This window comes from Aspergillus novofumigatus, assembly GCF_002847465.1.
Source record: "Aspergillus novofumigatus IBT 16806 chromosome Unknown P174scaffold_1, whole genome shotgun sequence".
NCBI lineage: Eukaryota > Fungi > Ascomycota > Eurotiomycetes > Eurotiales > Aspergillaceae > Aspergillus > Aspergillus novofumigatus.
In genome coordinates, this window is record NW_020194274.1 from 3,884,217 (window position 1) to 3,910,434 (window position 26,218).

General features: G+C 52.2%; 10 protein-coding genes across 10 annotated transcripts; 3 read left to right on the forward strand and 7 right to left on the reverse strand.

The window, feature by feature from the left end:
• Positions 1-69: 69 nt before the first annotated feature.
• Positions 70-2,268, reverse strand: P174DRAFT_437678 (putative MFS transporter). The gene is made up of 3 exons (XM_024826364.1): positions 1,386-2,268; positions 1,310-1,317; positions 70-1,256 (listed from the first exon to the last, which is right to left on the reverse strand). Exons 1-3 carry the CDS (start codon positions 1,995-1,997, stop codon positions 215-217), a joined length of 1,662 nt encoding a protein of 553 aa, XP_024687830.1. The 5' UTR covers positions 1,998-2,268; the 3' UTR covers positions 70-214.
• A 667-nt stretch (positions 2,269-2,935) lies between these two features.
• P174DRAFT_500765 (uncharacterized protein) lies at positions 2,936-5,863 on the reverse strand. Its single transcript, XM_024830992.1, has 5 exons — positions 5,810-5,863; positions 5,631-5,738; positions 4,874-5,562; positions 4,594-4,824; positions 2,936-4,532 (listed from the first exon to the last, which is right to left on the reverse strand). The coding sequence occupies exons 1-5, from the start codon at positions 5,816-5,818 to the stop codon at positions 3,023-3,025; spliced, it is 2,547 nt and encodes an 848-aa protein (XP_024687831.1). The 5' UTR covers positions 5,819-5,863; the 3' UTR covers positions 2,936-3,022.
• A 208-nt stretch (positions 5,864-6,071) lies between these two features.
• nctA (negative cofactor 2 transcription regulator complex subunit BUR6) lies at positions 6,072-7,730 on the reverse strand. The gene is made up of 2 exons (XM_024830993.1): positions 6,797-7,730; positions 6,072-6,729 (listed from the first exon to the last, which is right to left on the reverse strand). Exons 1-2 carry the CDS (start codon positions 7,272-7,274, stop codon positions 6,467-6,469), a joined length of 741 nt encoding a protein of 246 aa, XP_024687832.1. The 5' UTR covers positions 7,275-7,730; the 3' UTR covers positions 6,072-6,466.
• A 1,069-nt stretch (positions 7,731-8,799) lies between these two features.
• Positions 8,800-12,499, forward strand: P174DRAFT_509257 (uncharacterized protein). The gene is made up of 6 exons (XM_024831534.1): positions 8,800-9,070; positions 9,144-9,253; positions 9,317-9,708; positions 9,765-10,050; positions 10,109-11,174; positions 11,237-12,499. Exons 1-6 carry the CDS (start codon positions 9,027-9,029, stop codon positions 12,336-12,338), a joined length of 3,000 nt encoding a protein of 999 aa, XP_024687833.1. The 5' UTR covers positions 8,800-9,026; the 3' UTR covers positions 12,339-12,499.
• A 1,585-nt stretch (positions 12,500-14,084) lies between these two features.
• P174DRAFT_437683 (coronin) lies at positions 14,085-16,991 on the reverse strand. The gene is made up of 9 exons (XM_024826365.1): positions 16,620-16,991; positions 16,537-16,565; positions 16,414-16,473; positions 16,211-16,353; positions 16,109-16,157; positions 15,947-16,050; positions 15,426-15,887; positions 14,656-15,361; positions 14,085-14,605 (listed from the first exon to the last, which is right to left on the reverse strand). Exons 1-9 carry the CDS (start codon positions 16,651-16,653, stop codon positions 14,363-14,365), a joined length of 1,830 nt encoding a protein of 609 aa, XP_024687834.1. The 5' UTR covers positions 16,654-16,991; the 3' UTR covers positions 14,085-14,362.
• A 215-nt stretch (positions 16,992-17,206) lies between these two features.
• Positions 17,207-20,594, forward strand: P174DRAFT_383000 (putative kinesin family protein (KlpA)). Its single transcript, XM_024823139.1, has 6 exons — positions 17,207-17,421; positions 17,481-17,604; positions 17,660-18,010; positions 18,425-18,556; positions 18,607-20,168; positions 20,225-20,594. Exons 1-6 carry the CDS (start codon positions 17,404-17,406, stop codon positions 20,399-20,401), a joined length of 2,364 nt encoding a protein of 787 aa, XP_024687835.1. The 5' UTR covers positions 17,207-17,403; the 3' UTR covers positions 20,402-20,594.
• P174DRAFT_42633 (translation initiation factor eIF-2B subunit family protein) lies at positions 20,453-22,551 on the reverse strand. The gene is made up of 2 exons (XM_024825377.1): positions 22,150-22,551; positions 20,453-22,094 (listed from the first exon to the last, which is right to left on the reverse strand). Exons 1-2 carry the CDS (start codon positions 22,413-22,415, stop codon positions 20,624-20,626), a joined length of 1,737 nt encoding a protein of 578 aa, XP_024687836.1. The 5' UTR covers positions 22,416-22,551; the 3' UTR covers positions 20,453-20,623.
• Positions 22,552-22,766: 215 nt separating this feature from the next.
• On the forward strand, positions 22,767-23,445 carry P174DRAFT_456752 (GFA family protein; the record flags this gene model as incomplete). The annotated part of the gene is made up of 4 exons (XM_024829465.1): positions 22,767-22,976; positions 23,014-23,190; positions 23,243-23,363; positions 23,414-23,445. 4 exons carry the CDS (start codon positions 22,767-22,769, stop codon positions 23,443-23,445), a joined length of 540 nt encoding a protein of 179 aa, XP_024687837.1.
• A 47-nt stretch (positions 23,446-23,492) lies between these two features.
• On the reverse strand, positions 23,493-24,607 carry P174DRAFT_42656 (phosphoribulokinase/uridine kinase family protein). Its single transcript, XM_024825389.1, has 2 exons — positions 24,277-24,607; positions 23,493-24,226 (listed from the first exon to the last, which is right to left on the reverse strand). The coding sequence occupies exon 2, from the start codon at positions 24,224-24,226 to the stop codon at positions 23,531-23,533; it is 696 nt and encodes a 231-aa protein (XP_024687838.1). The 5' UTR covers positions 24,277-24,607; the 3' UTR covers positions 23,493-23,530.
• P174DRAFT_42655 (uncharacterized protein) lies at positions 24,608-25,661 on the reverse strand. The gene is made up of 2 exons (XM_024825387.1): positions 25,531-25,661; positions 24,608-25,456 (listed from the first exon to the last, which is right to left on the reverse strand). Exons 1-2 carry the CDS (start codon positions 25,554-25,556, stop codon positions 24,940-24,942), a joined length of 543 nt encoding a protein of 180 aa, XP_024687839.1. The 5' UTR covers positions 25,557-25,661; the 3' UTR covers positions 24,608-24,939.
• Between the last annotated feature and the right edge of the window lie 557 nt (positions 25,662-26,218).

Genomic DNA, 26,218 nt, shown 5'->3' on the forward strand with positions numbered 1-26,218 from the left:
TGACTGAGACTGTGTCCCTTTCGCGACCAGGCTACGGACTCTTCAGACAGATACAGCAGTCTTGTCAGCATCGGTTCAACTATGATGGATGAAAAGTGAAAATGTCTATATTACAGATAAAAAGTCTATACTGGTGAAGAAAATCGCGCCATCCATATACAAAACGCCATGCTATGATAAAGTCCGTTCCGACGGAACCAACAATGCATTGAGATCAGACTTCAGCAAGTTCAGCCTCACTTTTACCCTCGACGACTGGAGGCAATCCAAAACACCAGACCGCAGCACCGACTAATGCGAATGCTGTACTCGTCATCATCCAGGCGAGGCCGATCCAGGGACCACCTAATTCCAGACCCAACTGGAACACCGTAGTGATGGACAAACTGGCGATAACATTACCCACAGCCTGTAGGACTTCAATGATAGTAAATAACCTCGCAGTCTCTTCTTGTTTCACCATCGTTGTGATCAACGATCGGATCAAGTAGAGGAAGCCTGATCCCGCCGTCTGCACAAGCAGACTGGGAACCAGCGCGGCAATGGACGGAGACAGCCCGATCCCCAGCGTACCCAGGCAGAGGCAGATAATGCTGACGCGGGCCAGCTGGAGATCCTTCTTGCTGGTGGGCATGCTGCGAAGGAGATGTCGAGAGAGTGCGGGCAAGATAAATAAGAAGAGTGGGATGGTCAGAGCGGGTTTGAAGGAGATGAGAAGGTTGGCTTCCGCGAGGGTCCACTTATACCGAGTCGAAATGTACTGGACCAGAAACCAGGACGAGCCACGGCTCAGCCGGTAGACTAGAAAAGCTGTGAGGAGGAGTATAATCTGCTTGTTGCGGAAGATGAAAGAGTAAGGTGTGAAATACTGCCGACTGCGAGAGTACATCCTCCGCAGGAAGGGTCGTTTGGCTGCAGATCGCAGGGTAAATGGTAATTGATCGTCTTCGACGCTATCCACATCACTGTCATCAAGGTGTATCTGCCGTTCCTCTTTCTGTGGGGCCCCCTTCTGGTCGCCATTCTCCGACGCCAGGTGGGCGAGTTCCACGCTCGCCGAACGTTCTGTACGCCGAGCGGACGAAACATGCATGGTTTCAGGGAGTGTGACTGAGCAGAGAACTCCAGCCAGAACAATCCCCCAGCCGATCATGAGCGGGAGCCACGGATCCCACGTCATCATCCATGAACTGACAGCGCTGGAGGCGAAGTCGGCGCCCATACTGACCACGCCGAGGCGGAAGAACATCGCAGCCCTGCAGACATCAGCACCACTTTCCTTCCGGGGCACAAAACATTGTTATCCTACCTTTCATCCTCCGCGGTCACATCCGACATCATAGTCCAAATAATTGCGGAAGCAACAACAGGCCCCCACCCAACACCCAAGCGAGACAAGACGCCCAAACCGCCCTCAGCGGGAAGATATCCGAATACCACATGACCGCAAACATAATCCCCGTATTGAGCGCAAACGCTGGAATACTCAAACAGATAATCGGCTTCCTCCCGATCCGGTCCGCCAGCAGACCATACGGAATCGCCAGAAACGCACTGAGAACTCCGTCAAAGAACTCCATGTACCCCTTCACGGCCGCCAGCTCCGTCTGCACCTCTTTGATCTTACACATCGACTCAGGGACCTGCCCGTCGGCCGCGATCTGACGCGGGTCATACTCGGCGTAGTACTGCCGGCAGGCAATGGACTCGTAGATGCGAGTCATGGGCCCGTTGGCCATCACGATGCCGACCTCGAATGCGAGGATCATGGCAAAGAGGGTAACCATGAAGCGGAAGCGGATTTTCTCAATTGCTTTGGTTCCCTTGCGGTCGTCGACGTCATCATCGTCGTCGGCGTCGTCGTCGTTGTAGACATGCTTAAGTTCCGCTTCGTCGTCCTGGTCCCCTGTATGACGACTGGAGGCACTGCTTTCCGGGGCAGAAGCGAGAAACGGGGCGTCCTCGCGGTCAAGAGGATCATGGGCGTCGGCAGCCATGGCTGGAGCGGACCATTGCCTGTACTCCGTCGTAGAAATTGGTGATAAGCTCCGCTACTGTTGTCCGTAGCTGTACTTGAGCGCCGTATATAGAGTGCAATTACGTAGATGATGACTAGGTCGACATCATTTCTGGTCAAATCGGATATGTTGCAGCCTACAAGCCTGATAATTGACAGGGTCACAGGGGAGTGGGAGCGGGGGCAGAAGCCGGAGGGATCTGGAAGCTGGAAGACCGGAAATGGAAATCAGAAATTGAAATAAGACAAGGAGTACGGAGTAGGGAGCAAGCCACTGCCCATCGTGACAAGAGCTCCACTGTAAGTCTATATACATAGTCCAGTAGCCAAATGACTAATAATGCACCTGTAATCAATAGGAGACTGGAAGCCCCTTTTGACGCGAATGTTTGAGCCTGAGAAGCGAAGTGGATGACGAAGCCCCAGGGAATCAAGGCCGTCTCCAATTTCTGACCTAAGGTACAGTCAGACTCGGCCCCAATCCACGCGGCTTTCCAGTTGCAATTGAGGCCCAATGGCACAATGGTATTCTCCTGTCCAGCTTTGCTTACCTGTCTTGTCCTATTTGAAGTCTGTACCTCAACTAATAATTTAGTATTGATCTACAATTTGTAAAATCGGAAGACTGGCTCTAATTTGAACTCGGCACGTGCCACTAGCCAATCAGATACTGCGCTTTGCCCACACGACTGGACTCAGGGGTCATTTTAGTGCCCGACAATAGTGGGCCTCAGGCATAAATAGGCACCAATGGATGCGCTGGAGGACAATCTACTAAAATGGATTCTGTATATCCGTTAAAGGGGATGGGGATATCTCTCTGCTGGGGATAGCAGTAATGCTTTATGCTTGAACGGACAGGAACTTGGACTACTCCGTATATATGTCCAATACTACCTCTATACTCTACTGTACTGTGTAAAACAAATGTTAAATGGGTATCCTGCTCCAGTCGTGGTACCTGCCCACAACTCCTTTGCACAGCCCAGCTAAATTTGGCTACTATCAGGCTGCAGCTTCAACTCCCGGAAACCCCGCCTCTTCATATAGACTTCCCCGTGCTTGTACAATCGCCGATAGCTCCAGGAGGAACTCATACAAGATAATAGTATTAGTCAGGATGTGTCCCAGTGTTGCTGACTCGGATGGATTGTCCATGATCGCGTCATCTGAGTGGTCTGTATGGACACCGGCTGGTTCGATGACGTCTCCAGCATCATCTGTCTCGCTCCGGGGCCGCTGTGGCTGTGACCTCACCTGGAAAGGCTCGGCCAATCGCTTGCGCAGCTCGTCTGCAGCAGATTGCCGGGTCATGGACGATTCCCGGGTAGCGGCAGATAGTACAGAGGGATCTCGCGCTGGTGATCTAGCCGCAGCGCGCCGTGGTGTGGATGCAACACTCCGCACGTCCAAGGGTCGGGCTGCTCTTCCGCGGGGAGATCCAAAGTCAGACCCCACTTGCCCGATTCGTGCAATTGGTCTCTCGGAAGAACCACCTGTGGGAGGTTCAGAAGCTTGTCGGGACCGGCTAGGGGATTGCCTCGGATCGTTTTCTTGGTGGAGGATGTCGCGCCGAGCTGCAACCAGTATATCAAAGTCTGATATGTCCCTGCACCATCCCTGTATCTGTTGCACGAGTCCGTGTAGGACAGAGGTGAGCATGGGTACGTCAGCGCTGGACCAGCTGGGCTCGTGATAGGCTAGCTGGATTTGTTCCAATACTTCGAGGGTCGAATCGCTCTCAATTGTAGGTGCGGCGCTGTAATCATATTTCGTCGGGTCGACAAGAAGCCACCCATCAACAGATACAAGATGCGAGGAAGCGATGCTCTTCAGGACTTCCGTCAACGCCAGGTTCACTATCACACTATTGGTGAAAAACGTGCCTAGCAGGTTGAGCAGTTCTCGCACGATGGGATCATCTCTTCGCAGTTGTAATGGTCCATCCTCCTCAAAATCATATTCCGCCGGTAACATACTGAGACGCGCCTCCAATATCCAGGAGGCGTCCTTCAGATAATTCTCAAAAGAATCATTCAGCGTGGGGTCGTGGACAATTGATGTGGCCAAGCCCAGGAGCTGTGCGAGCTCGGCATTCAGTGCACCAACGGTTCGCTGCTTAGCAGGTTGACTTGAATCCGTCCGAACCAAGGATCGGGCGAATGAGTGATGTCGTTGTAAGACAACCGTCAGCAAACGTAGCGTAGCCAACACAGTTTGACGATTGGCGGACTGGAGTCCAAGAAGTGCAAGGTCTCTGAGGTTGAAGAGAGATGGAGATGGCCGAGCCGCTCCCTCCGAGAAGGCAGCCAAGACGTCCAGAGACTTTCGTCGGCTGGACGACATGTCCACTTTTGACGTAGGCTGTGAGTCAGACGGCGACGCAAGCAAGAAATGTAGAATACGGTGAACCAGGTCATGTTGTTCGACTGACTCAAGAATACGGTATAGATAAGTGAGCACTGCAGCAGTAGAGCCACCTTCCACGTCGGATGATTCCAGTAGCGATGGGTACCTAACATAGTCAGAAAACACCAGGAAGATCAGTTAGAAATGCTGCAAAAGGGGGAACTAACAGAAGTTGCTCTAGAAACAAGACCTGGAAATGGTCCAAGAGAGTGCCATTCACTTCCGCAGATTTACAATGGTCGATTGTGTCCTGCCAGAATAACAGATACGACATAAAAGAGTCCATGGTCGAATCGAGCCGGGGCGGAAGGGCGCTTTCATGTCTTGCATGGTCCGACAACGCGACGATATGTGGAAGGTTTTCTTCTTCGGTCGTACCAAAGGACAGGCTAGGATATCTGTTAGTCCGGACCAGGTCTCAGTCGAGCCATATGATCGCCTACTAACCTGCCCAGCTGACTGTACAGCGCGCCTAAACCAGTAGCCATAAGAGTCGCAAGATCACTTTCGATCAACCATCTCTCCAGAATCTTGGACCTGGACGCTGTTTCAATCAGATACAGTAGACCCGTCCGAGCGAAATCGCCCGCCCTGCCCGCATGATGCACATATTGCACCAATAGATAAAATAGAGGAAAGTCGTTTGTCCTCGTCGCGCCAGCAAATTCCGCCCCCGTATTGGCTTGCCTCTCCTTGTCCTGGTCGTCGGACCTTGGAGCAAACCAAGCTGGTAATATACTAGGCTGCAACCGAATGTTATTGGCGACACCAAACAAGAGTTCCACCAGCCTGCCTTCGACATCCTCGTCATGTTTGTCTGCACGTCTGACCAAATCCACCAAAGCCCGCGCAAATAGCCGGTTGTCAACAACGCCATCCACCTCCGAATCGATCAGGGTGTTGAAGAAGATAGCCGCGGCCCGGAGCGTGCCAACCTGGCCACCATCGTAGGACGACAAGGTGACTTTTGTGATGGTCACGAAGATCTGGGAGGATGCAGCATATGCTAGACATGGGTGAGGTGCGGGACCTCGCGATTCGTCGCTCAGGATGGAGTTCAGCCGCTCAATGTAGATGCGCGCTTGAGCTCCAGCTGATAGGTTTCCGGACGGGGTGGTGGTGGAACGCCATATTTGCTGTCGAAGGAGGCGAGAGGGTTAGCCTTCTCACATTTTTAAAGCTGCTGACACAAGACAAGACCTACTTGCAGAGTATTGCACGTCTGCTTGAAAGCTGTTAATCTCTCAGTGGGCGACGTAGCACGAAAGCTCTTGGTTGACAGCGAACGGGAGCCGCCAATTAGACGAGACCACTATTATTTGTTAGTCGCGACAGAGATCTGGCGAGATGTCAAGGGACGGAGAGTCAGGAGGCGGAACATACAAAGTCCATCGTTCTGTGACAGCTGCATATTACTTCTGATATCCTTCGTCGACCACAATCGCCTGCTCAAGCGAGGACTGAGGATGGAGGAGCAGTGGGCTTGAGACAACAGTAGTGCCTAAAGGGGAATAGCGCAGTCACGTCCTAGGGGATAGATCATGTAGGTTGACCCACAAGTCCTTTTCAGGTATAGAGCCATGTACTCCAAGTCTCCAACTACGCACAATCGAGACGCACCATTCGCACAAGGCTTTGACAACGGCGGTCTGCATTTCTGACCCAATAATCATACTCTTGATGTGGTTCATGAACTATTGATCATCCATCCTAACAGTTGTCAACAATCATGCTGCATCCTCGCAAGCCAACGAGGTACAACAGTAAGAGTGGGTGGGCACTGCCCAACGATAATAGAAAGAAATTGAGATGACAAATGAACTCAGATCCAGGAACCAACGGCAATGAACCAGAGCTAAAAGTACTTATTCACATCAACAGAAATAGATGCAAGCCCGACCATGCGTACCAGCATAACGCCAAATGAGTATACGCCCGCTCTCCATTCCCGTCTAAGATATCACCCATCAAGTCGTTCATGAAGAAAACAATGAGGAGAAAATGAAAGAAGGTCATGTCCCAGAAATTAAAGACAAGCACTTAGTCACTATCATCCCTGGGCCGCCGCCCGCCTCGCTTTCGTTTTGGTTGCTCGTTCTGGTCGCTGCCATCGTCATCATGCTTCCTTCCACCGGTAGGTTGGTCGGGAACCTTGGCGATTATGTCGGCCAGGAAATCCAGAACTTCATCCTTGACGACCGCTTGTTTCAGATGCGACGCGGTCACGCGTTTCGAGTTGCGATCTCTAGCTTCTTTGGCCGCCTTCGTGACCAGAGAAATCATGAAGAGTTCTAAGGCTTTCGCTATGACACGATGAAGTCAGTACAAGTTCAAGAGGCCCGGGGATGAAATGAAGTGGAATACACGTACAGACAGCAATGGGAGTTACTTGTGCCACCTTCCCGACATCCTCGTCTGCTTGCATGATACGCTTGATACGCGCAACAGGGAACTTCGTCTTCACCTCAATGCTAGCCACCGGGTTGGGTTGTGGCGGCGGTGGGAGCTGCTGCGGCTCTTCCGAGAGTACTGGCTGTGCGTATGCGACCTCTGGCATGGGCGCGACCTCGGTTGCGCGTGCCAGACGGGAGGATCGACGAGCCATGTCTGGTGAAAGAGGAGAGTTTGGGTCTGTGAATGGTGGTATGTACTGCTGAGGGACCCGACCAAGCGGGGCCGGTGGTTGCTGATATTGCGGGGTAAAGAAAGGTGAGGAGTCGTAGGAAGCGCGGTGTGCCAGAGGGCTCGCGAGATGATAGACGGGAGAGTTAACGGCGGGAGGAATAGAGGACTGGAAGGTGGAAAGATCGGGTGAACGGGGTCTGTAGGTGCTGTCCTGATCTGTCATTGCTAGGATGATGCTTTAGCAATGGCTATTTCCCTTTGTGTATGTGGACACTGCCGTAGTTGAGTTTGGGGCGTATAGTTGCAGTATGGAGTAGTACCTTGTTTTCCGGGGACCGTCTTAAGTTGACTTCACGTATATGTATGAGGACATATAACGGGACTCGAGGAGATACATCACAAAAAGGACGTCAAGCAATTGCAAAGTGAATATCACCGCGTCCCTTGCAAGACCTCAATGCCTTGGGATTGGTGTGATAAAATGACAGTCGCGACGGCACCCAGATAGTAAGGATGAGAATAAATAATAATAAATGTTTAGATCGCGCGCCACGGATGGCCCGAGCTTCTTCAGCAGCAAGTACCGACAGATAGGGAAAGAGATCTTGGGAGTGCGTGTGCCAAAGGGTGGAAAAGCGCGTGTCGATAACAGGTATCAGAAGAACAGGCCGGGTTTCTTTCTTCCGGGGCAGCAGCTGCCCTTTTTAACCCTGCGCCCGCCTTCCACTCTCGCGCTAAAATTGTGGAATGCCTTAGGTTTTTTTCTCTCTTTTTTGTGATTTGTGCATCCATTGTGATCCTGTTCCCTAACCGTCATCGACAGCCTAAATCAACTCGTAACCCACTACCAAGGCTTCTCGAACATTTCTTTCTGCATCAACCCTCCCCCTGATCTTCATGCATTACTTTGTTGTTTTGTCCTGATTTCATTTCTGGTGACTGACTGCTTTATGGTCTATTTTCCTATTCATTCTGATTGCCCTCGATTACTTGAACAAGCCTCTCATCGCCACTTCGCCCATAAAGGCGTCTCGGACGGACAGCGCGTTGATTGGGCCTTCTATGCTGGGCTTGGTTTCAGCCCGTGATTTTGTCCTTCGAGTCACTGTCGATGATGCAACTACTGACCCAACAACAGCCTTATAGGAGGATTCCATGGTTTATCCTTTCTTTGATGTTTTTCCTGCTCCTCCATGTCCCAGTGTAGTCGCATGTGCATGTTTTCAAAACAACAAGATATTTTAATCTTGCTAACAACATGTACCACGACTGCCGATGATGATAAAAGAGCTCCCGAGACGCAGGAAAGGCGAGTTCCAGCGAGCAGAAACCAAGCGGTATCGCCGCTGATCTTGCCTGAATGTGCCTCCGTGTCGATGAAGGTGAAAATTACTTGATCTAATCTGATGGCGCGTTGGTGCTGTTGCTCTGGTAGCCTGGCGGGCAAACAGCCTTACCCAACGATGTTTCTACCTTCTGTAGCCTTTTTGAGTCATAGTGTGATATTGAAGCCAGCTAGACGACAGGGCCAGTGCAGTAGTACCGTGCAGCCAGTTGATATGCATAGTTCATGTTATTGTTCAATATTGACATGTTGTGATCTCTATCCCTATTCCGTAAAACAGATGCAGATAGGTCTCTACGGAGTCTGGGCGGGGAGTCGAAGTGGGGGACAAAATTAATTGGGATGCAGGAAGAAAAATGTTAATACAAAGATGACCGGACTTTTGTTTCTCCATACCAACCACCTCCAGTTCACCACCAACCAAATTTGGTCAACAGATACACTGCTCTACAAGGCAACGCTCTATATTGGCTTCCGGAGCCGTTGAGATGGATACTACCTCATCTTGATGGTGGACCCAGGTGTGATCTTTGATATTGCCATTTTGGCCTCTGTTTGCCGGTCGTAAGCCCAGGTGCTGCGCGATTCTTCACATTCATTACTATCATCGACTGGCTTTGAACACTCTCAATGGCTGTGGCGGACCAGCCTGCGGGCTTGATGGACATCGCAAGGTATGTGCATATTGTGGTAATCGAGGTCTATAGGTTATGTTCGTGATCTAATGTACCGATTCCGCCCCATCAGCTCCCTCACTCAGGATGAAATTCCATTCAAGCTGAGATGCGCTATCTGCAACAAACTTGCCGTTAACGCGTTCCGCTTGCCCTGCTGCGATCAGGCCATATGTGAAAACTGTACGCACCTGCTAGTCCCGAACGACCTTAGCCGTGACATCTATTGACCGTCCGACCTTGTAGGCCAGATATCGCTTCCCGAAACCTGCCCCGTGTGCGCACATACTCCCATCTCCTCCGACCTATGCAAGCCAAACAAAGCTCTACGAACGACCCTCAAAGCTTTTCTTCGTACGGAAGAAAAGAAACGGGAAAAGGAGCGACAATCTGCTACGCCTGCGATCTCGAATGGAGTGACGCCTGCAGATGTGACTCCCGCTCAGTCCGAGACACCAGCCGTGTCCGAAGCCCCTGCAAGCAACACGGTGGCGGAGATACCAGAGGGCAAACTCCACAGTAGTGATGTCGCAGGGGACGGATCACCTACTGTTGTGACCGGTGCAGAGCCGTCGGACACCATTGCTGAGAACGGGACAGATATAAACCAAGCAGCAGTACCCTTGCCTTCTATTGAAGTACGTTGTTGATATATACTTGCATGTATTTGGCGATGGCTAATTCGTTGAAACAGAACGAGCAAGCAGAAAATGGCCCGGGCGAGGCAGGTCAGGCAGATGAGGCTATAGAGGAAAGCAAACCTGCCGAAGGAGATGCAACGGAAGAACCTCAGCTCCCCCAACCCGCAGATGAAGGGATGCCTCAGGCACAAGGCCCGGCACCGATGTTCCCCAATGCCATGGGATTCAACATGGGACCCGGCCCCTTTCCAAATATGGCTTGGAACAACGCCAGCGGCGATTTCAATCCAATGGCCCAGTTCATGGCTAACGGCATGTTCAACTTCCCCAACCCAATGGGTAGGTTCCCCCTCACCTGTCTCTTAAAAACAGTCAGACACTGACATGATGACTCCAGCAATGTCTGGTATGGGAATGGACCCAATGGCCGCGAATCAGGGTATGCTTGGAGGCTACGGGATGAACATGAATGGCATGAACAGTGGCATGAATATGGGAATGAATTTCGACGCTAGTCAAGGGATGTATGGGGGATGGGACGGCTCTCAAAACAATATGTGGAATGGAGGCCAAGATAAATTCAATCCAAATGCTTTCGCAAATGGTATGGGCCCTCAGTATGGGGGTCCTTCTGGATTTGGCGGATATAATATGTCTCAACCCAACGGAGTTCATGCTCAAATGCAGCAACAGCAGTTCCCTAGCCAAGATTTTCAGAACGGGTACTATGGCCCCGGTTATGGCAGAGGCAATTTCCGAGGCCGCGGCCGTGGGTTTGTTCCTGGCGGCCGTGGTCGTGGCGGCTTTGCTGGGCATATGCAGGCTAATTACCCCCCTAATGCTAACCACGCAGCATTCCAAACCCCTAATTCTTCTGACTTTGATCAAGACACGACAGGCCAGTCGCAGGAAGGTGGCCCCGCTGGAATATCGCAGGACGATTCCAGTGCCACGGGAAGACGGTCCGACGAGGCCCAGATTGTATCCGGCGATGGACAAGTTAAACCTGACCAGGAGCCGTCGAACGAGGCAGCTTCTTCTCGGGAAGCTTCTGGAAATACTGCAGCAGAGGCTATATCTGCAGACAGACCGGCTGCCGATGGAAATACTGGGGAAGAGGAAACCCAATTGCGAGGGATCCCTACTATCGACAGTCTTGATCAGTCCAACCATTATCAAATGATGCCCAATGCTTCGATGGGCATGCCTGGCCACATGGGAATGGGCTATGGACGAGGCTATATGCGCGGACAATTTCCAGGAGGCCGCGGAGGTGGGTTTGGGGCCGCCCCTTTTATGGGCGGGCCAAACATGCAGCAGGAACCGCGAGGTCAGGGAGTCGAAGGAGCCCCTGCCGCTCCCAGAGCAATGCGTGAGGGTCTCCCTAATACCAGTGTTCTAAGACAACGGAACTATTTTGCTCAGGGACGACCTTCAGGTGCGTCACTAAGAAGCGAACAGAGGTAAGTCGTACAGTCGTACAGCGGCTCGTCAGTCTGCATTGTAACCTGACATATTAATGTAGTGCAACCCCAACAACGGCCCACGAAGATTCACGGACACGGACTAGGTCGAAATCGAGATCAAGATCAAGATCAAGAGCCAGGTCTCCCTCTCGACCGAAGAGTCGATCCCGATCTCCCGGTCCGTCCGATGTGGATGGCCGCCGCTCCGTCCGTCAGCGCTCACCAGCGGTGGATAAGGACGCCGACGATCGCGGACGTAGGCGTGATGCGCCCAGAAGACCCCGTCGAGAAGACAAATACGACGAGCACTCCGCGGCCGAGGATGACCGCCGCTCTCGTTCTCCGTCTATTGATTCTAAACTATCGTCTCACCGACGGGACAAGGAACGGGAGGGCAGAAATTCACGTCGGTCCCATCGATCCCATCGCCGTAGTCGCAGCCGAAGCCGGAGTCGGAGCCGCAACGGAGATTCGCATGACGTCGATCGTCTTCCCCGGATTCTAGAGGAGCCTGCCTCCCGCTCGGAGAGCAGAGCGTCTGTCTCACGGAAGGACCGCTCCAGTCGCCGCGAAGAAGAACGTGACCGGGACAGGGACCGAGACAGAGACAGAGACGCCAGACGGCGGGATCGTGAACGCGATCGTGAGAGAGAAAGAGAAAGAGAGCGTAACCGCGACCGAGACCGCGACCGGGATCGCGATCGATACCGTGAACGCGAAAAAGACCGCGATCGCCACCGGGACCGAGACCGCGAGCGGGACAGGGATCGGAAACGCTCTCGGCGCGACCGAACTCAGTCTCCTGCTGACAGTGACTATTCTTCTCGCCACCATTCCCGACGTATCAAGCGAGACCGCGGGGACGGCGGCGACAGAGACAAAGACAGCGCCAGAGATAAAGCACCAGCCAAGACCACCGAGCCCGAGAAGGATCCCCATACGCTGGAGCGTGAGGCTCGAAATCGCGAACGAATGCTCAAGGAGCAGCAGCGCCGGGAAGCAATGAACGCAGAAAGCAAATCCAGTCGCCGGCGCGATAATCGGCAGGAGCGCATCCTGGCCGGAGGCCGTCGGCTCAGCTACAAGTATGAAGACGAGGAGCCAGATTCGGCACGTGCTGCGCGTGTGGAACGAGAGCGAGAGGCTAGTCGATGGGCGTGATCCCAAGACGCTCGAGATCTCGTCCTCGCTACTTGCTAGATAGACAACGCATGCCAGGAAATCTAGAAGTGCTTCACGGTGGTTCATATTCTACTCGCATCGCGCAGTGCCCACGCAATCTACATGTACATATACTTTGAATAGTACTAAATGAAAGCTCCATCAGATGCTGACAGTGATGCTAAGATAACATAGCAGTAACCCAAATTAGGAGTAATATCCTTAGACCTTCTGATGGAAGCAAATTGTCAAGTGAGGTAGTGACAGTCCATGAATTGCTAAGCGAGCCCGTCGCTCACCAGTCAACACTCACATTCAACCTTGCTAACCTTTCTATCCACATCTGCCTCTCTCATCTCTTGGAGAAGCTGTAGAATACGGCTCGTCTGCCCCCTCATCAGCGTTCTCAAGTCATTCATCTGCGTACGTAACTCGTTCAGGGATGATATCTCCTTCTCCACCTCGCCGATCGGCTCACACAAGCTTTTGTTGAGAGAGTTACTAAAAGATGTTCCAAAAGCAGTCAGAGCATTTGCAAATAGCTGTCATGTAGAGTTCTGCCTCCCTCTCCTGCTCCCGCCTCCTGCGAAGCCTCTTTCTGCGCCTCTGAGACACCCTGAATACTCAGAAGACTCAGACGTCTCGCTGTCAGTAATATCTTCACCAGAAGATCTTCCTCGGCTTCACGCCTTCGCTTCGCCATTGGCTGGCAGAGCAGCTCTCGAGCTTGCTCACCAACACTAGGTTGACTAGATTGCTGCGCCTCTGTGCGAGCCTTCCTCTCCTCAGCTCGCCTTTTTGACATCATCCAGAAACCCAACCCACTTATTCAGTGTCTGTTTGATTTTCATCACTAGCAGGACCTGAAGCAGCGCGCTCCTCTTTGATTTCCTGCCTGCGACGGTTCTCTAAGCTTCTGACCATTCGCTCTGGCGCCGCATATGTCTTGTTGAATTTATCTTTGATGAATTGGGCACAGCGAGCCCAGAGTTCTGTTTTGGTCGTGTTTCGGTCTGCGTGCCATCCTCTGTGGCTGAAGCACCATTTGATTACTTCTAGTTGCTGCTCGGGTGTCAAGTACGTTCGACCGGGGGTGGTCTGCGATGATTGAGGTTGCTGACAGAACACTATTGACATCACCTCCCGATTATGCGATATTGGTTGATTACTAGCTAATTCCTAGGCACCGCCCTCTCCACGCGGCTAGGTGGCTAGTTGCTTGTTTGACCTAGGGTTCGGATTCTGATTCTGATTCTGATTCTGGTTCTAATTCTGCGGCCATGGAGCCGGCGGTATAGGCCACAGGGGCCTGCGGACCAAGGAATTTGACAAGAGGAACCAGGCGGCAGGTAAGGGCTCACCCGCTTAACCGAACGATGTATTTGATTATCTTGACTCATCTGGATGCTTTTAGGATGCGTATACTAGCATACAAGATCGCTACATCAATATTTATGGGACGCGTCCGAATAGCTTCAGATATCCACTATGCTATACCATATCCAGGGAACGATACCCACTCTGATTGACTTCTGCTGCTTTCCAACTTTTGGGTGCAAAGTGTCTCTGAACTTTCGAAGACCTGCACTCAGGGAAATGGCCATTTAGGCATTAGCGGGAGGGCCCCAGTTGAGCGGCTATACCTATGGGCTCTTGACTCTTCTAATGCAGGCTTGGCGCTGCAAAAGGTCTCTAGTTCATTGCAAGACACGACATGACCAGGTTGGATATACGGATAAAACGCATCGGGAATCTGATTAAGTATACTCGAATGGTGTTATTGTCAGGGCGTTACGACTTAGCGTGACTATCATATGGCCATACAACCTCGGTGACCACCCCGCATCGGAGTAAACTCGATATGAAGTGGTATTGACATTGCAACATGCTATAAGCCCGCGAGAATATAAGACACCGACTATGGTTATGAACAAACGAAGAGGACGGATTCTTTTAGGTTGCGAAACGACCCTGACGCACACAAGTTAGAATACATGGCAGAGGCTACACGGAACAGAAATTGGCTAGCCCAGCTTGGCCTTGAGAGACTCGATCTCCGCAGTCAGGTTCTGGATCTGCTCCGCCTGTGATGCAATGACCTTGGTTTGCTCCGCGAGCAGGTCCTTGATGGCTGAGACCTCGCGCTGGACGGCGTCGGCGGCAACAGCGGCGCCGGTCTGAAGAGTCGAGCCTGCGGGTGGAGGGAACGTTGTGGTGGTAGGAGTGGACACGGTAGGGGTGCTTCGTTCGGCGACGACGGGAGAGGCCTGTTCTGATTAGTTCTTGGCCGCGGAGGATTTAGGGGAAAGAAGCTTACCGGAGCAGGACTGGCCTGCGACTTGACCTCTTCCTTCTGTTGCCATGGGCTGGTCTTAATCGAGGGCGACGCGTTATCCGCGGAATGAGCAGTCCGCTCAGTGGGCTTGGAGATTTCCTCAAAGCTAGAATCATCATCCACTGGCTCGGCATCGTCTTCCTTGTCGGCAAACTTGTTCACCATGGCGGCCATTGAAGCACCTTGCTCCTTCATGGACACCTCCGGCTTGATGACGGGTGTGGGCGTCGAGACGGGTTCAGCGGCCTTCTTTGCAGCGACAGGTTCGGCTGGCTTGGGTTCAGTTTCAGCCTTGGGTTCAGGAGCACTCGTAGTAGGAGTAGGCTGCTCTTGTACACCTGTGACCTCCTTCAAACCCTCGCCTTCGTAAAGGCTGGCCATGGAAATCTTGGGCGGGATGGCTTCCTTTCCAGCCAACCATTCCGACGGGCCCATAGCGGGCTTCAGACCGATAGTAGGGGGGTAGATATCGTCTTGGAAGTTTTCTGACCGGCGAGGGACGATGAAGGAGATTGGTTCGATGTAGCTGTCGTTGACAGTCTTGAAGGCTCGGGTGACCTCGTTCTCGTGGGGGTTCACACCTCGCTTGGGCATGAAAGCAATACCACGCTGGGGATCGGCGGACTTGTATTCGGCAAGGAACTCGAACTTGTCATTTTCCAGTTCGAAGTACCGGATGTTGCCGTCGCTAGTGGTGATCAGTACAGACCCAGACCATCGCAGCTGAACATCGTGAAGAAATCACAACTCACCCTCTACCAGCCAGGTACAGACATTGAGTGCCATCGTCCCAGAACGGCATGCACACACCAGAGATCGAATCAAGAGTCTTGAAGCCGTTGATGGGTTCGCGAGGGGCACGAATATCCCAAAGCGCAAGCTGGCGATCGCTCATCTTGGAGAAACCGGTAGTCGCAATGCGATCGCGCTCGCCCAGCCATACAACACGACTGTTCTTTGCACCCGAGTGTCCCTGGGTTTCGTGGGCGGGTCGCTCCTGACGAACATCCCAGATCCGCAGCTTCTTGTCTCGAGAGGTGGTGACCAGCAGGGAACCATTAGCGCTCCACGCTTGAGACTGGACAATATCTCCCAAGTTCAACGTCAATTTGGAGGCTCCGGCTTCGATATCCCAAATCTTAACAGTGAAGTCGCCAGAGGCGGTCGCGAGGATGTTTTCTGCGGCGGGGTTGAAGAGCACGTGCCCAATCTTCCTGCGACAGAAATTAGGACCGACCAGAGACAAGAATGCGAGGGGACTGAAGAGACCAACTTTGGGTGACCGCTCAGCTTGCCAACGGGCGCAATGTCTTGTACTTCGTCAGGTTCGACGTCCGGCCGGAGAGTGAAGCCTTCGGGAACTCGCCAAAGCAAGACCTAGAACAAAGCCCATATGAGTTAGTGCGCCGGAAGCATAGAATTATGATCAACTCACCTTGCCGTCGTCGGAACCAGAGGCAATCAGATCATCATTGAAGGGGTTCCTGCGATGTGTTGGTTCTCCTGGCGAAATTAACAGTAGGCGACGGATGCTCACCAGTCGGTGTCCAGAACGACTGCGGTATGACCCCTGAACAAAGGTATTCTCTCAGGTAGCTTGCCTCGCTCTTCAAGAGGAATGACAGCAAATGCACCACCACCACCGGCTTCCCAATTCACGGAGAGGTAACGAGGGTTGGCCTAGCTTGGGGATTAGACTGTCTTCAGGGGGGGTTAATCGGGATGCCGGCGGAGGCGGACCTTGACAAGGTTGGTATCCCAAGCATTTTTCGAGATGCGAAGGTTATCATAGCATTGATCCTGCGCTTTAAATGAGTTGTTGCTAGAACGTGTGATTAATCAGGAGTTTCTGAGTCTAAATACCTTTCTCGTCGGTCGTCCGAAGACGTGTCCTGATACCTGTCAGATTGCGGGCAGCCTGAGGAGAAGGGATCGGTCAAGCTCACGGTATTTGGATGAACGAACAAAGCGACCAGACATGGCACCGGCTTATAGAACAACGAAAGAATAATATAATGCAATCAGAAGCACAAGATGCAGTTGACGGAGAAAGGGAGACCGAGTATCTAACTGTATCACTGGGAGGGAGGGATGGGGAAAGCTGTCGGTCTGCGCACAAGAGTCCAGCCGCCGCTAGTTAGTCCAGACAAGGGAGGGAAGTGGGTGCCCGCTGCGCAGTGGGGAGGAGGTAAGAAAAGGAGCACCAGCGAATTATTGCCGTAAACTCGTAAAAAGATCCGTACTCGTAGAGACTGTTGTAAAGAAGACACCGGTCAAAGTACGAAGTAAAATGGACAAGTCAAAGGCTCATTTACAACGATTTGCATTCTTTATGATCGTGAAGGATGCCGAATGAAAGAACAAGAGGACCTGATGCGCCTTGTCCCAATACGGACTAGTGAAACCCCGCTGGAAGATTGCTGAGTCAGCCTAGTTTGTTTACCGCTTTCCGTCACTCCAGAAACCAAAACACATTCGATCGTCGCAAACTGTTCAGCTCACCTAAACAGAAGACTACTACCTTAGTCCCGACTCGCAGTCCATTTATCTTCCTCCCTTCGCTGCTCCACCTCCTGACATGTTGCAGAGCCAGTTGATACATTGTTGACTCTTTATCTTCTCTGCAGCTCTGAGACACGCTCCTTTCTTCTGCACACTCTTCCCATCCGGATGTCATAGACCGGCCATTCCAACAGTCTACGGTAAAAATTCCATATACAATTGGCCATCATGGAGAACGGGCATATGGTAAATTCGACCATCTCAGTTGATGTGTATAAAAAGGACTTACCTTTTTTGACGAGCAGGTGCAACCAAAGCCGACCACTAAATCGCGCATCCCCATGGCCGGCATGACATCGGGAATGACCAATTCTCGCTCTGGTTTGCCGCAGCCTGGCACAATTGCGGGTAAAACGTCAAGTCTATCGCGTATGTGAACCACAATAGCATCTAATAGAGCGACTTCACATTCTTACGGTAACAGACACCACCCGCGCTCGAAGCGCTACACAGGCCCCCGAGCCCAGCCGATCTGGAACAGGAATCCTTCCTCCGTCACGTCCAGGCACGAGTATGGGACGAGTTCATACTAGAACCAATTCCTATGCATCATCAACTCTGACCCGATCGGCCTCGACTGCTTCACGGACTACCAGAACCAATTTCTCGTCCACTGTTGGACCCGGATCACGACCTCCTTCGCATGCGCCCCGCCCGCACACCTCGCTTGCTGGTCCCCGAAAACCGAACGGTCACTCCATCACTCGGCCCGCAACGTCATTGGATACCCATGAAGAAGAGGATTTCGCTGCAAGCATTTTGGGAAAGAGAAAGGGTAGGCGGCAATCCCTATTTTCCCTATTTGATATTTGTTCCCACCCTGCATCTATTACGCCACATAGTACAGAAAGGAAGATGTTGTGCGATTGGTCTGACTCGCAACGGAAGCTCCTCGGTATTCAAGAGGCACCTTTGCGAATTGACCAACTCGAGGCATCTCCATGTCCTGCGTTGGATCAGTCGGCAAAGGACCCCGTCTCCCATGACATGCTGGACCCAAAATCCCTGCACCCCGCGCAGGACGGACCCATTAAACTCCCTCCCTCAAAAATCCCCGTATCTTCCCCCGTGAGACAGGCGTTGGAGAAGCCTGCATCTCCCCCCAAACATCCCCCCAGGAAAAAGAAACCACCTATCATACCATTTCTGCACAGAGATTCTTCGATCAAGACGTTTAACTATTCTACAGGCGCCGATTGGGATCAGGCTACGCGCGAAAAGACCATGGAGGAGTTTTTCAATGCCTTCGTCTCACGAGTCAGCCAGGCCGGACAAGAGAGTTTCGGTCTGAAAGAGACCGTTGAATTGTACAAAAGCAGAGGTGAGTGCGAATACTCATTCGAGCTGCAGGTGTGCTGACAGTTGTTTCAGTGAGCGAGTTGGAGGCAACACGAAAGGAACTGACCGACACAAATCTCGCATTACGGGTGGAACTCGAGACCACAAAGGGGCGACTAGATGCTGCCGAGGGAGCCCTGAAGGACGCTAGAAGGGACCATGAGATTGCCATGGACGATGTAGAACGCCAGCAACGCGCCGAAATCGAGACTGTCAGACAAGAGAGCAGGCAACAGCTGCAGGCACTAGACAACCAGCACCAAGACGAACTCCGCGAACTGAGGCGCCAATTCGAGCAGCAAATAAACGACGAGAAAGCTGTCCGACTCCAAGAGATCAACCAAATCACCTCGCAGACTGCGCTCGACACGCAACGTTCCCTCCTTGAGCTAGAGCGAAAGGATAGGGAAATTGCCAAGCTTCAGCAAGATTTACAGGCTGTTCGAGAAGACCTGGAGCGTGAGCGAAAAACAAATCACGATTTGCGGCAGAACCTGGACACGGCAAGCTGCAACAGTGTTACACTCGAGTCCTCGGTTCGCGCATTGAAGGCAAGAATAGAATTCCTGGAATCTGGACGGGAAGAGCAGTCTCAGGCCTTTGAGCGTCTCAACCAGCAAATGAATGATGCTCTGGCTGAAACTGAGGCGACAAAGGAGAAGTTGAGGAAGGAGGAAACTTTGAGAAGGAAGCTGCACAATCAGGTGCAGGAGCTCAAGGGCAACATTCGGGTGTTTTGCCGAGTGCGCCCGTCTCTAGAGTCCGAAGTTGCGGAAACCGCTCAAATCGAGTATCCGGACCAGTCAGAAGAGTGCAAAGAGATTTGTCTTCTGGGCCCAGAGGAGAGAAGCGCTCTCGGCACCGTCACCCGAAAGAACAACAATTTCTCCTTTGATCGCGTCTTCGGACCCTCAACTCAGAATGCTGAAGTGTTCGATGAAATCAGCCAACTCGTACAGAGTGCCCTCGATGGGTACAATGTCTGCATCTTCTGCTATGGTCAGACGGGCAGTGGTAAGACATATACCATGTCTTCCCTTGATGGCATGATCCCCAGGGCAGTACATCAGATCTACCAGACCGCTCAGAGCCTGGAAGAAAAGGGCTGGAGGTACACCATGGAAGGCAACTTCGTGGAGGTGTACAACGAGAACTTGAACGACCTTCTGGGCAAGGCGGAAGAGCTGGACAAGAAGAAACACGAGATCCGCCACGATATGCAGAGATGCAAGACGATGATCACCGATATCACCACTGTTCGGCTGGAGTCGCCCGAGATGGTAGAATCTATTTTGAAACGAGCTGCGGCCAATCGGTCGGTGGCGGCCACCAAGGCCAACGAAAGATCTTCTCGGTCACACTCGGTCTTCATTCTCAAGCTCCTCGGTGAAAACCGCATTACCGGCGAACGCAGCGAGGGAACCCTGAACTTGGTGGATCTGGCCGGTAGTGAACGGCTCAGTCACAGCCAGGCAACCGGGGAGAGACTGAAGGAGACACAGAACATCAATCGCAGCCTGAGCTGCCTCGGAGATGTTATTGCAGCTCTCGGACAAGGAAAGGAAGGTGGACACATTCCCTACCGCAACAGCAAGGTTTGTTTACTTGTGAGCTCGTGTCAATGTTCAAGCTTACTGACTCGGTTTGATAGCTCACTTACTTACTTCAATTTTCATTGGGTGGAAACTCCAAGACTCTCATGTTTGTGATGTGCAGCCCATTGCAAGCTCATCTCGCAGAGACATTGACTAGTCTCAAATTCGCTACGAAGGTGCACAACACACATATTGGCACAGCAAGGCGGCAGACTCGCGTTCGTGATATTTAATGATACCTTTTTTTGATTTTGCCTTACGTCCAGGCAGCCTTTATGATCCAGGCAGGCCTTTGATCAGCCGGTGTTTGGAGTTGCTTTGCCATTAGCTGTTTGAAGATACTACCATTCTGTGACGCTTTCCCTTTGGCTTTGGTGCTGGATTTGATGTACATAGTGAAGAATCTACTGGATTGATGGACAATAGACGACGTCGATTTGGTAAATTATGTCGAATCATAAGTCATCAAAGTATTTGCATGCCAGCTTTTCTAGCTGCTGTGACTTGTTTTTGATGGTTGTCTCATCGAGGACCCCTTCATCGCTCACAAAGGCGTCCACCAACGTCAACGGAACCCATTCGAAATAGATATTCTTGACTTGGACAGTGGCCGAATTGTCCCTGTCTGCCCCGCACCTAGCCGAGCTATCTTCAAGCACCTGTGTGCCCTCGACCCCCTCATTGCGCCACACACTAAATACCTCTTCGGGGTCATTATCCTCAACCTTATCTTCCAGTATCCCGTCGTCCCCAACCACCTTTTCCAGCTGACTGAGAACAAGGATCTTTGCGCTTGGTGTAACATGCTTCGCGCTGAGCACCACGGGCAATGACCCAGTTTTGTTACTTACGCCCTTGGACGAACAGATCCGGTCCGCACCGAGGAGGACGATATCGATGTCCTGTGCGGCCAACGCAGCCGCTGCATCCGTGTAAATCTTGATATCGAGTCTCTTGTCCGGCCTCGAGCGGAACTCAGATTCGAAGCGGGAGTAGATGGACGAGGCGAGGGTAGCGCCTTCGAAGAGCGGTCTTGATTCGAGGATCCGCAGTTCGAGCGTGGGGATGTCTAGCGAGGCGAAGGCGTCGAGGATGATGTTTCGCGTCGTGGAGCTGGCGGATAAGGTGAGCATGGTGATTCTGTCTCGGTCTGGCGCCACCGTCAGGAATGCGGATCGGATGTAGGACGTGAATGCGTCCTTGAGGCGGGTGGTGTTGGCTTTCCGATTTGCGATGTGCGAGTCGATGGTCGAGAGTATCCGCTCCCGTTTCTGCTCCTGCTCGGTGCCCGGCGGCGCTGGATGGTCCAAGATCTCGTCTAGCGCTACTAGGATTGAGAGGAGCGCGTTGAGCGTCGCGGCGCCCATGCTCTCCCGGCCGTTCTTGATCAGATGCCATGCAGCCAAACGCACCGTCCTCCACCACTTCTCGTCTATCTCGTGCGTCTGCGCGATGATGTCCCGGAAGGTCACCAGCGCGATACTCGTCAGCTCGTGCGCCCCGCTCTTATGGTCCTCTCGCAGCGTTTTGAGTCCCCTCGCTAGGGCCTCCCCCGCGCGCTCGTCCATCTCGCACTCGGGGAAGACTCGGCGCAGCGTCTCATGGAGGCGCGGGACGCCGCCAAAGGCCTCGTCATCGATGATGGAGGCCGGAGCGTGCCATTCCCAGCTTTCGTGCTCCCAGTCGGTGCGTATGGCTGCCTCGCCTTGGCCGCCGTGGCTTGCGGGCTTGAGTTTGAAGGCGAAGGGGTGGACGGTCCATTCGCGGTTGAGGGTGGGGTCGCCGAAGGTGAATGGTTTCCCGATGCGCCAGAGGGTTAGGTTTGCGGGCGTGAGGGTTGTCTCTTCGTGGAGCTCGCGCCAGGCGGCTGTGAGGGGGTCTTTGTCGGTTGGGTCGATGTTACCGGAGATGGGGGCGAGGTGATGGCTGTTCAGTCAGTCAATGTTATATCATCTTGGGGATGAGGGAGGGCAGGGCTTACGGATACGTCCTTACTTTGTCGCTGCGGCGGAATAGAGCTACCTTGGGCTTGGAGGAGTCGTCATCTGGGAACGTGAAGATGAGCGACGAGACGACATTTCTTTTCTGCTTTTGGTCTGTCATTTTGATGGCGTGCGGGGTTGGCGAGATCAACCCCGCAAGTCTCCTGGGGTATCTCAATAGTCGGATTTGTTTACTCGCTGGGATAAGTGTAGAAATCTTGGAAAAGTACCAGTACTTTTCTAGAAGCACCATGTAGAAACTCATACGCTGATGTCAAAAGCGGAGCCGGGGGCTGGAGCAGTTGGCAGCCATTTGCGTGTAGCCATTTTGTCATGATCACATCACCGTCCACACATGGCCAATTGGCCAGTAGCTCGGGAAAGAAGATAGAGACGATTTGATAAAATGGCTCTATTTACATATATCAAGTTTCTCGCTAGATATTCAGTGTGGTATCGTCTATATTTTCAATTCATGAGTTATCTGGCCACGCAACTACAGTGACGTCAGCATACCCCAGTATAACTATAACTTATCAAGCTCCCAGGCCACATTGTATAGCATCATCTTCCCTTCGAATATCAGCAATTAACAAACAAAAACTAAAATAACCACATGAACCGCCTCTCCCTCGTAACTCGCCATCTCTCCCAGATTCCCAAACCTAAGTATACTCGCACAACCCGCCAGGCTATCTCAACTACAACATCCCGAACCATGCCCCAATACACCGGATCCTGCTACTGCCGCAACATCAAATATGAAATATCACTTGACTCCCCAGACGACGCACGAACCTCTCTCTGCCACTGTTCGAACTGTAAAGTCAGTTCAGCTTCATCTCTGCCCTGCACTGCGCAAGCTAATGAATTCCCAGAAAGCATTCGGAACAAACTACGGCCTAACGGCCAAGATTCCCAAGGATGCATTTAGACTGACCGCTGGGAAACCCAAGGAGCATGTCGGCGATAACGGGTCCGGGTCGTTACTGCACCGGGAATTCTGCGATAATTGCGGAAGTTTCATTCTTGAATATGGGGTGAGTTGCATTGACAGCATTCAAACCGGTGGAAAGAAGCTAAGAAGAATAGGATGCGGTCAAGGACCAGGCGCGGTATATCTGCGTTGGGACTCTAGATGATCCGGAGGCGTTGCCACCCAAAGGGGAGTTTTTCTGTAGTTCGAGGGCGAGCTGGATGCCTGAGATTCCGAGTAAGTTGTCATGTCCTTTGCGGTATATGGGCAATAGCTGATGGTGATAGATGTGTTTCATAAGCAGAAGATCAAGGAGTAGATCGGATCTATAAAATGATGAGCTTTCAGATGTATTATATCCAATATGGGTTTTTGTATTGTATCAAATCAGCGTTGTATGAGTATCAACAAGGTGGCTCAGTCACACTGTGAACAACCAAATCAGGAGCGATCAGTTTCTCCCGAATGGTAATCGCATTCAAATAATCGTTGCTGTCGACTCTCTGAAACCCATCCTCCAACGTCTTCTCAATCCCCGCCAGGACATGCCGTCGGGCCACCCGTTCTCGCGCTTCCTGCAGGTCACTCTCAACAAACACCCGGTAATCGACCAGGGCAGCCACCTCGCGCCATTCAGGCTCGTCGAGCAGCAAATAATTCCCCTCGACGATGACGATCTCCGCGTCATGGGCGATAGCAATGCCATTCTCGACGGGGTCTTTGGCCTCGTGATCGAACGATGGTGCGTAGATCGTCTCCGCCGAGGCACAGGGCGTTGAATCAGCCCAATTCCGTAGTCGATGGATGAACCGGACGAAGCGGGCCGCGTCAAAGGTCCAAGGTGCGCCGCGGCGGATATACGCTTCTTCTCGATTGGGTAAACGGTCCAGCGTCGCCCGCGACAGATGGAACCCGTCCATGGAAAGCAGAGTAGTGCGCTTCGGTGATGATTGCGCGTTTAGAAGCCTGGCGACGGCGGCTGCTGTGGTTGTTTTGCCAGATCCCGGTATGCCGGCGATGGCCACTAGGAAGCGCTTCTTGCTGTGAGCATTGGCTTTCTGGCGGATTGTCTCTGCGAGGCGAGTGTATTCGGCTTCCATCTATGCCCGGTTAGTTTTCTGGAGAGTTAAGAGGAAATGGCAGAGCTTACCTTGTATTTGGCGGTAGGATAGCAGTGCAACCCTGGTGTGCGTCTGGAGGCTACACAGAATAAATCACAGCATGCTACAAATCACTTGCAGAGTCTGAGAGTGAAGTTCATATCATTTCCATGTAGGTACATTTTCGACACCCCGCATCCGAGCCTGTAGAGCGGAGACGGCTCACAGTGCTCCGACAGTAACATGTAGTGACCTTTTTCTCTTCGGTAGTAATCCGAGTTGATTCAAAAGATGCAAGGGGGACTGCGACAAAAGACTTCATGTACTTGATGGTCTGAGGGGTGTCGTGGGCCCGTGGCAAATCGTCTCGGGGCATGCTGCTCCGTGGAAGTGGAGATGAGAACGGGCTCGCATATAAATGGAAACTGTCATGATGCCGACCACCATTTTGCTCAGGAACACCGATTGCGCCCTTTCCTGAAAAGAATCGTGGAATTCTGGAGATAAGTCCAATCACCGCTGCATGCATGTACCAGGATCCAGGTATATTCCCCCGCTTGTGCGGAGGAGGGGAACCTCCCTTGCGATAACGTTATCTAAACTGGCGCCTTCAAAATGATCGTCGTGGCACGCTACGCATTGCCAGTGACAAAACGAGAGTAATTCTCTATCTAAATCGTCAATTTACTCGTTGGACTGGTTGTATCATCCATTCAGCAGCAACTTTGCTGCTGCAAATGCATTGGTGTTGCTGTTCCTGTTCCTTGTTGCGATACTCGAGACCGGCTCGATTTCTTCATCGTCTTTCGTAACGGTGCCACATAGAAGCATAGAATCTGTTGATCAAGACAGTGCGAGCATCGTGGCTGCTGCCTGTCACAAGCTACTCCCCATGTTCGACAGGCTTTACATGCGGGATTCACCTCGTCCGTATCATCATGAGATTGCTCAGCCGTAGAGGTTTCTTGCGTAGCGAATGTGCTGCCCTTTCGAGCTTGGGCATGATGCTTGCCATGCCGAAGATCCGAGGGCTTAGCCTGGTTGTCCTGTGTGTTTGAGCCGTCGATCATCAGTGTCGACCAGAACCATTGTAAGAGGCATTTCCCCATGCTGGACCTTCGTAGACCGACGTTGTGATGTGATTCGTATGCTGTAGAGTTTCCGACCAGAGAGCTCTCAGGCGTTGTGAAATGGGAGTCAGGTCCTGATCCGGGTTCGTGAAAAGGGAATCTGGGCGACACAATATAACATTTAGTTGAGATCCGGGGAAATAGGAGGAGGGGGTTCGAGGATCCTCGACTCACCTTTCATATGCATATGTAGTCGCCATGGCGAATGATCAGCGGCGCTCAGATATTTTAGATCAGCCCTTTTTCTAATCAATTCACAGGCAGCTGCAGCTGCAGATGTGCCAATGTGACAAATGAGTGAAGTGAATGTGATCCGTCACGCGAGGGCTCTACACAAGGCGCAAGACCACAACTTGGACGACTTTAAAACTCAGTTGAGATCGAAACACCAGTGTCAAGAACAGGAAGTATCATCTGGAAATAATTTCCAGCCCAAGAGGGTGCGGGGGAAATAGAGTCAAATATAGTAGGTGCCTGTCAAGGGTGTCCTCAGACCTCCATACCAATGAGGCTGGACGGACAATTTGGACCACCCCACCCCGTTCGGAATGCCAACGCACAAACAATGGGAAAGCAACACGAATATCGTATGCATTACTGCCCACAGCAGGAGTCAGATCGCTCGTGTGTGTTCTGTCAGGCACCGGTTCTTGCCGCCAACACATCGCACTCGAGGGACGCCGAATGACAGGCGGGTTATACATCCGAATTACGTCAGGCAGACATCGACCGTTCCAGGGCGCGCCAAAGACCAAGATGTAACTTCGACTGACTTTTTGACGGATTATTGGCCTTGGGTAGTCTAGACTGAAAGGAATGAGCGGAGAAAGACTCCCATCAAGCGGTCATCGATCCATTCTAG

Excerpts from the sequence above, each read along its gene's own strand:
- P174DRAFT_437678 (XM_024826364.1), bottom strand. The coding sequence starts at position 1,997 with ATGGCTGCCGACGCCCATGATCCTCTTGACCGCGAGGACGCCCCGTTT.
- P174DRAFT_500765 (XM_024830992.1), bottom strand. Across the intron at positions 5,563-5,630 it reads AGACGTGCAATACTCTGCAA|CAAATATGGCGTTCCACCAC; the intron begins GTAGGTCTTGTC and ends CTCCTTCGACAG. Across the intron at positions 4,825-4,873 it reads CTGTACAGTCAGCTGGGCAG|ATATCCTAGCCTGTCCTTTG; the intron begins GTTAGTAGGCGA and ends CCGGACTAACAG.
- nctA (XM_024830993.1), bottom strand. The coding sequence starts at position 7,274 with ATGACAGATCAGGACAGCACCTACAGACCCCGTTCACCCGATCTTTCC. Across the intron at positions 6,730-6,796 it reads AGTAACTCCCATTGCTGTCT|CGAAAGCCTTAGAACTCTTC; the intron begins GTACGTGTATTC and ends ATCGTGTCATAG.
- P174DRAFT_509257 (XM_024831534.1), top strand. The coding sequence starts at position 9,027 with ATGGCTGTGGCGGACCAGCCTGCGGGCTTGATGGACATCGCAAG. Across the intron at positions 9,709-9,764 it reads TACCCTTGCCTTCTATTGAA|AACGAGCAAGCAGAAAATGG; the intron begins GTACGTTGTTGA and ends TCGTTGAAACAG. Across the intron at positions 10,051-10,108 it reads CAACTTCCCCAACCCAATGG|CAATGTCTGGTATGGGAATG; the intron begins GTAGGTTCCCCC and ends TGATGACTCCAG.
- P174DRAFT_437683 (XM_024826365.1), bottom strand. The coding sequence starts at position 16,653 with ATGTCTGGTCGCTTTGTTCGTTCATCCAAATACC. Across the intron at positions 16,051-16,108 it reads CTGGTTCCGACGACGGCAAG|GTCTTGCTTTGGCGAGTTCC; the intron begins GTGAGTTGATCA and ends GCTTTGTTCTAG. Across the intron at positions 15,362-15,425 it reads CTGTACCTGGCTGGTAGAGG|CGACGGCAACATCCGGTACT; the intron begins GTGAGTTGTGAT and ends GATCACCACTAG.
- P174DRAFT_383000 (XM_024823139.1), top strand. Across the intron at positions 18,011-18,424 it reads CATTTTGGGAAAGAGAAAGG|GCGCCGATTGGGATCAGGCT; the intron begins GTAGGCGGCAAT and ends ACTATTCTACAG. Across the intron at positions 18,557-18,606 it reads TGAATTGTACAAAAGCAGAG|TGAGCGAGTTGGAGGCAACA; the intron begins GTGAGTGCGAAT and ends CAGTTGTTTCAG.
- P174DRAFT_42633 (XM_024825377.1), bottom strand. The coding sequence starts at position 22,415 with ATGAGTTTCTACATGGTGCTTCTAGAAAAGTACTGGTACTTTTCCAAG. Across the intron at positions 22,095-22,149 it reads GACAAAGTAAGGACGTATCC|CCATCACCTCGCCCCCATCT; the intron begins GTAAGCCCTGCC and ends CTGACTGAACAG.
- P174DRAFT_42656 (XM_024825389.1), bottom strand. The coding sequence starts at position 24,226 with ATGGAAGCCGAATACACTCGCCTCGCAGAGACAATCCGCCAGAAAGCC.
- P174DRAFT_42655 (XM_024825387.1), bottom strand. The coding sequence starts at position 25,556 with ATGGCGACTACATATGCATATGAAAG. Across the intron at positions 25,457-25,530 it reads ACTACATATGCATATGAAAG|ATTCCCTTTTCACGAACCCG; the intron begins GTGAGTCGAGGA and ends TGTGTCGCCCAG.